General features: G+C 44.9%; 1 protein-coding gene across 1 annotated transcript; it reads left to right on the top strand.

Moving 5' to 3' along the window:
* The first annotated feature begins 513 nt into the window (after positions 1-513).
* lrrc3ca (leucine rich repeat containing 3Ca) lies at positions 514-6347 on the top strand. The gene is made up of 2 exons (XM_084078072.1): positions 514-979; positions 5233-6347. Exon 2 carries the CDS (start codon positions 5329-5331, stop codon positions 6118-6120), a length of 792 nt encoding a protein of 263 aa, XP_083934198.1. The 5' UTR covers positions 514-979; positions 5233-5328; the 3' UTR covers positions 6121-6347.
* Positions 6348-7338: the final 991 nt, after the last annotated feature.

Here is a 7338-nt window from a genome sequence, read left to right as displayed (position 1 = left end):
ATCAGTGTCACACTGCCTCCAGCAGCAGTCCGCAGAAGTATAAAACGCATTCCCTGTTATGCATTTTCACGCATGTACTTCCAGCTAGCTTTTAAATCTCTCCAGCGACGTCGACATAACTCCGTCCACAGTCTTCTCTGTCTGTGCATGCACGTACAGTGCATAAACGTGTGCGCCCGCGATACAATATTCTTTAATAATTGGGATTAATAGGAGACAGTGCGATAAAGGGTAAACCCATCAAGCTACCCTCGCGTCGTGCTTCTACCAATTTGCGTTTGCGACAGCCCCGGAAGACTCGCCCCAAAACACGCTCGCCCCCATATTTTGGCGGACCGCTCGCCCCCAGCAGTTCTTGTATTCTTGTATTTGTTTTTACTTAGGATAAGGTTGAGGATAAGGTTAGAAATAAGTTTAGGATTAGGCATAGTTTTACTGAGGTTGAGTTTAGGAATACGTTTAGGTTTTGGCGTCGTTTTACTGGTTGCTTTTAGGAATAAGATTAGGTTTACCGTTTTAGGCATAGTTTACTGCGGTTACGTTTAGGAATACCAGGTGGCGACTGGCGACCGTTCCGAGGTAGCCGGATTTTCCCCGGGGCGACCGTGTTTTGGGGCGAGCGTTATCCTCGCGTCGTGCTTCTGCAAATTTGCCACGGCTCCAACAATGTTGCCTAGTTTAGTGGTTGCGTGGAAACTAAAAGGCTGCATTGAGCGAGCAGCAGCACTCATCTAAAGGTGCATTTCCACTGGTGCGTCGGTCGTGGTACAGTAACACCGGCTGTGTGTGGATCTCTCTATCTCCTGCACAAGTTGAGCAAGCAGCGACAAGACTCTCTCTGATGGAGGCTTACCGAAATATTTACAGACCCGTCTTTTGGAGCGCTCTCTGACCAGCTTTGGCCGATTATTTATACTGTATTGGACACCGATCTTGCCGTGACACCCGTCATGAGAAGGAGAGGAAAAGCGATCAAGATGTAAGCTACGTGTTGCTTTACAGAATGCATGCGTTTGTCTTTGAAATTACATAGATTAGTCTACATTTTACAACATAGCGTACATTTGCTCACTTTATTTATTTGTGTAATTTAATGCAATTGCTATCAGTATATTAATAAGTTGTATACTGGAAAACAAAGCTTTGGATGATGCGATCGTACTGTATACTCATGATGACTAAAACAAGATGAGAGACAAACTTAACAAGGGTATCAATTAACACGAGGCACCATCCATCTACACCTCTTGTCCTGTGAGTTTATTTTCCGCCAGAAGCTGGTTGCAAATAATGCGTAATTTGTATGAGACAGCACAATATTATAGCTATAAACTCAGCGGTAAGAACAGGACGTAAAAATAATTGCCTATGGCAGTGGTTCTCTACCTGTGGATCGGGACCCCCAACAGGGCCAGGGGGGGTCCCTACATAATTTTGGGGGGTCCCCAGATGACAGTAAAGTGACAATTTAATGACCTTTTTTAGTACCTAAAAAAAAGAAAGAAAGAAAAGGAAAAAAAACGTCACTGCATCAGAAGTACCCCGGTAATCATCAAACTATACTGTAAAAACGGGTGAAATATTGGCCAAATTGTCAAATAATATAAGAAAGAGGCAAACATTTTGAAAATAGCCAATCTACAAGCCCACAACGCCTCGCAGGCGTTGTGAGCTTGTAGATCTGCTATTTTCACAATATTTATCTATGGAACTGAGTTAAACAAAATATAATGCCTCAACTCCTACATTCCAAGTGCTTATCAGGGTGGGGGGTCCCCAGTTCAAATATGATTATTTTGGGGGTCACGGCCTGAAAAGATTAAGAACCACTGGCCTATGGCATACTGTATTATTAAAAGCAATTTAGTAGGCCTCTTTATTTTATCCAGGACCCGTGTTATAAATAGCTAATATGCCAAAAATAAAGTTGAAAAGTTAATTAGATAAACTAATCAAGTAACATTTAGGTTACTAGTTCATTTAAGAGTGATTTAGACCTGACAGTCATCTGCATTTTGCAACACAGTATAGGCATGATTACACAAAAAACAATCAATCTGACAGCCTTAATGAAAACGTTTGTCCTTTCCTGTTGTTTTAATCTTTTGCAGCAGGGTGAACAGAACACCAGCTTAGATCATTTTTGATTTAAATAAATATGTGGGTCTTTGAGGACAATAATTAGATGAGGACTTTAATTTAGATGGACGAGTGGAGTCGGCAGACATGCAGGGATGGCGGATGTAGAGAGCTGAGAGACCTTAAACAGGGTTACACTAGCACTAAAAGCCTGTCTTTCAAACTAAATATGTTAAGATCTTTGCTCGTGCCATTGACTCTCACCCCATTTAAACAGTAGGCCCATAGCTGTAAGCTATAAGTCCATTAGGCCTATGGTGAAGTAGTTAAACGCTTTCCTCCAGAGCTGCACATTTCCCTGCCACGGATCAAATCCCCCTCTGCTGTGTATCTTACATTAGGGCCTATTGATGAACTGGCATGAGGAGAATAGTTACAGAGATGAAAGAGGTGAGACTGATGCACAAGCAATTTTGCACTAAGAATTTCCTTTCAAGAGATGTCATCCTTTTCAGGGGCTGGGTGGTGTTTGCGTGAGCATCTAAAATTATTGCTCGTCGTGCAGTTGTGCTGCCAGAGACTGACAGATTGCTACAGCATGGTCTGCAGTGAATTTATGAAGCCTGAAACTGACCTTTGGGTGCTCGCATGCAATATTTGTGGTGTAAATTAAACACCAGCGGGGATTATCAACAGAAGAAGGCCATAGTTCTACCAACACTGACAAAATTGTCCTCATCTTATTTAGAGGCCAACTGATTTAACCCATTAAGACCGGGGACGCGTGTCATTTTAGATTTCTTTGGCTATTCAAAAGTAGCAGATATACAAGCTCATAGCGCGGCACCGAGTGCTGCGCTATGATATGAGCTTGTAGATCTGCTATTTTTGAAAAATCGTAAAAAAAAGCATTTTTATCATTTTTTTCAAAACATTTTGGGATTTAGAAAACATTTTTAGAATCGGCCTCAGGCCTTAATGGGTAAAGTGTAGAAGATGCTGTCCGTTCTGATCGAGTTGAATCCCTACCAAAACTGATCACCGTATATCAGCATCATTGAATAATATATCTGTCAAAGTAATAAACTCAGAGGGAACAGGCAGTCAATCCTCTCAATTTGAATAACGCAAGTAGCGTGTCTCTGAGCAGACCCTCCCAGCCTCTCGATGTCCCTGTTAAGTTTGCATCCTTCCTTCCTTCCCCCTCTCCTCCTTTTAATCAGCGCCCACCTCAGCCAAAAGCCACACCTCTCTGCCCCTTTCACTGATACTTCATTCACAGCTGTCCTTAGTGCCCCATGACTTGCTAATATTTCCCCTTTCCTCAATATCTCATTAGTGTCCCTCCGTCTGCCTGGCATAGTGTCTGTGTTGTCATTGTAATGTTACCTCTCTCGCCCCAGTTCCCTCGGACATGGCTCTTTCTCTCACGACTGTGTGTCCAATTTCCCGTCCTTGCCTACATGCATCAACTCCTCCTCCACCACCACCAACAACACCACCATCGCCTCCTGCTGCTTCTGCCTTGTTATCTCTCTGTTAAATGCCAGGCTAGAACACTGTGTGATGGGGGAAAAGTACTGCCCTTGTTTATTATATATTTTTTACAGAACAAAACATTACCCATCAAATTTAGCAGGCTCTTGTTATTTCCCCAGGGCGTTTGACCCCATCCACAGTGCTATTCTGCTCCCAACAATATGAGCACCAGCCGGTTCTCTTGTTTTGCTGTGATGAAGAAGGTATATAAACATCTCATTATGCATCTCTGGGAGGCAGAGTGCAGGCAGGCAGACAGGGCCTTTTGACCCAGGCTTGAGCTGGATCTGCGTCCATCTGCTGATGGCTCATTACGGGGACAGTTTGGCAGGTGTTTCTTGAGCTGGTGTAGTACAATGGATCTTATTAGCTCTGTCCCGGCTCAGACAAACCCTCACCCGCCCTCCACCATGCCCTCTCCCTTAACCACAGACACACCAACAACACACACCACTAGCATCACCACCACACTCTGTCCTCCTCCACCACCCCACAACGTCATGTGATACTAAGAGGTACTTAGAGATCGATTTCATTTTTAATCGTGGTAAGTGGATCTTGCCTAGTCTCCGGCTATTTTGAAGAAACTCAGAAGTCCATTTGGCCCCCATGGTTCCCTGCAGAAAAGAAGACTCATCACAGCTGTTTTGGTGGACCTAGGTTCTGTTCCTAGCATTAGCATTTACCCCTACAAAAGGATTAGGTGGCCAACGGCAGCGTTGATGCTATCCTGACTTGAGGAGCTTTTTCTCCCTATAGGAGGATTAGTAATAAGATAGCAGGTAGCCCTGATCAGTTATTAATGAATTCTGTTAGGGTGGGAAGATGTACTATTTTAAGGATTAAGGATTACATACAAAATAAAAAAAAGTATAAATTACAGAACACACAAACAAGTGTTACCTCTGTGTTACTTGCACTTTTGACCAAATGACCTTAAGTCTTTCTGATGAAGCAATTACTGATATAATTATGCTCGTTTTGTGTTTCACAACCGCAAGACATGCACTGTCTGTCACAGAATAGTTTAAAAATGGCCAACGGCCAGTAAAACAGAAAAATGTCTCCTCCTGTGCTCTTGAGCTGTCATCTGCCAGTCGTTGAGAGAATGAGGCAGCACTGTACACATAGCACAGTGTATACATACGATAGATTCTGTGCAAAACAATCATTTTATTCTTATTGTTGCAGGATTATGTTAATGCTACAGACCGTGCAATGAAATAGGCCATCACTGCAGGGACGTCAATTAAAAAAGAAACAGTGGCACTGTGCTGCTCCTTCTTTTTTTTTTTAACCCCCTGCTGGTCTAAAGGGGCTTTTTGGTCCTTATAGATTTTCCTCAAGCTACAAGAGAAAGCCAGTAGTTTATGTCCTCCAGCCATGCTGAAACAAGAGCGCCAAAACATCCCCGCTGCCTCCTCACTGCAATTAGACAAGTTACCCTCCATCTGTGTATTAAATAACACACTGCAGCGTCTCAAGAACATCTCCTGTCAATCACCCGTGTTTTGCATGGGGGAGAAGCACTGCTATTTCACAGTGTAATTTGCACTCCTCTGATAGGCTGTATTCTGCCCTCTACCAAACTGACTTCCTGTTCTCTTTTTGTAGGCTTGACAGATACTGGGGTGGTTGATGTCCCCCCAACTCACCACCGCCTCTCCTTGACCCGGGCTGTGGTCCCTGGAGCATGCCCATACATCCGACATGCCCCTGCTGGTGGGCTGGCTACTGCGCCACTCGGTGGTCATGTGTTTACTGCTGCACAGCCTGGTGCTGATGACCTTCTGCTTCCATCACGCTGCCACCAGTGGCTGCAAGAGCTGCTACTGCTCCGATATCGAGGGCGGGGGGAAGTCAGTGCGCTGTAGCAAACTGCAGCTCAAGGAGATCCCGCAGGACCTCCCAAATGACACGCGGCGCATCTACCTGGACTACAACGAACTCACCACAGTCCCGGCTAATGCCTTCGCCGGCCTGTCACAACTGGTCGAGCTGGACCTATCCCACAATGAGCTGATCCAGCTGGAACCGGGGGCCTTCAGAGGGCTGGGCCCCTCGCTGCAGGCGCTGGATGTGTCTTCCAACAAACTTGTGAACTTTAACCTTGAGGCGTTTGAGGGCCTGCGCGCACGTGCCAACCTGACTAACAACCCATGGCACTGTGACTGCAACCTGCAGATGGCCATGCTTCATGTAGACCTGGAGCCCGCATCACTGGCGGGCATCGTGTGCCACACCTCAGATCCCCCAGACATAGGTGTTGACGGGTTGGCCTTCCTGTTGGCACCAGACATTGACTTGTGCGTGGGGATGAAGAAGACCACAGACGTGGCCATGCTTGTTGTCATGTTTGGCTGGTTTACCATGGTCATCTCTTACCTTGTGTGCTATGTCAGATCCAACACGGAAGATGCCCGCAGACATCTGGAGTACCTTAAATCTCTGCCTGGCAGACCGAGGTCGGAGGAGTCTTCCACCATTAGCACTGTGGTATAGGGGTGTTCCCACACACATTCCAGAAGGAAGCTCCAGCCTGAACCTAATATGGTCATCATTGGTCTCAGACAGTTCTGCATGGCTGTTGTGAGGCAAGGTGGCCGACAAGACATGCGTGCAGGAAAACCAGGCCAGAGCAATCTAGCCCAGATTAATAATTCAGCTATCAGCGGCCCATTAGGAGTTTGCATTGGCTGAGTATACGGTCTAACCTGCACACTTGCGGAAAAAAAAGCAGGAGGCATGTTTTAGGTAAAAACTGAAAATGGGATTTAAATGGGATTTATCCAGTGGTGCATGCACCTAGATGCACCTCTCTATTCTTTACGCAGACCATTCAGGAGACTACATCAAACAGCAATATAAACAACAGGAAGGGGCGACATGCAGGTTATGCTCAACTATTACTCACTCTGTTACTCCAGACCCCTACATGTACAACTGTTTTCCAATAAATAAAAAAAATCATCATACATAAAGTGTTCACTAGTATATTAACAGTGAAATTATATTATTTTCCATTAAAGCTACAATCCGTAAGTTTTAACTTTTAACTTTAGTCTCCCTTTTCTTGACGGACAGGAGTAATTGCAACAATGTCCAAACTAATATAAAGATGGCAGCATATCGAATACCTTTATTGACATTGCCAACAACCAGTAGGTGTCCTACCTGACAGACACTAGGGTTGAAATCTTTCATTGGAATAATAGGGAGAGGCTGGGAGACCACCTCCAACCATTGCATGTGCTAGTTATATTGTACTAGACCATACCCGGTCGGCGCAGCGCATCCGTGGGGGGATATGCGCACATGATCTGGCAACCCGGGAGGCAGTTCGTCCCATAGCTGGGCAGCCCCGTAACCATGGCGACAGTGTTTGACACAAAAACGCTAATAAGAAGCTGAGATTTGATGAAATTGAAAAATGGGCTTCACAGTTGCGTTCAGATGGTAATGGTCAATGGCTGTGTGCAAAATCAGAGCAATTGGTCCAGCCAGTGAGGAGAACCGGGTAGCTTCACCTCCACTACAAACGCACAGAGGTTACTAGAATTATAGTAGGATTAACAACTCTGCCACACAGATTGGTTCAAATAACATTTTAGTCATTTTAATAAGTACTGGATTGTAGCTTTAAAGATGCATGTTTCTCGTATGGGTTTCTCTTTATAATATAGTTGATTGAAGATGCCGTGTAAAACACAAGGTAGGCGT

The sequence above is a fragment of the Gymnoscopelus microlampas genome, assembly GCF_963454915.1.
Source record: "Gymnoscopelus microlampas genome assembly, chromosome: 14".
Classification (NCBI taxonomy): Eukaryota; Metazoa; Chordata; class Actinopteri; order Myctophiformes; family Myctophidae; genus Gymnoscopelus; species Gymnoscopelus microlampas.
This window is presented reverse-complemented; position numbering and strand designations above follow the sequence as displayed.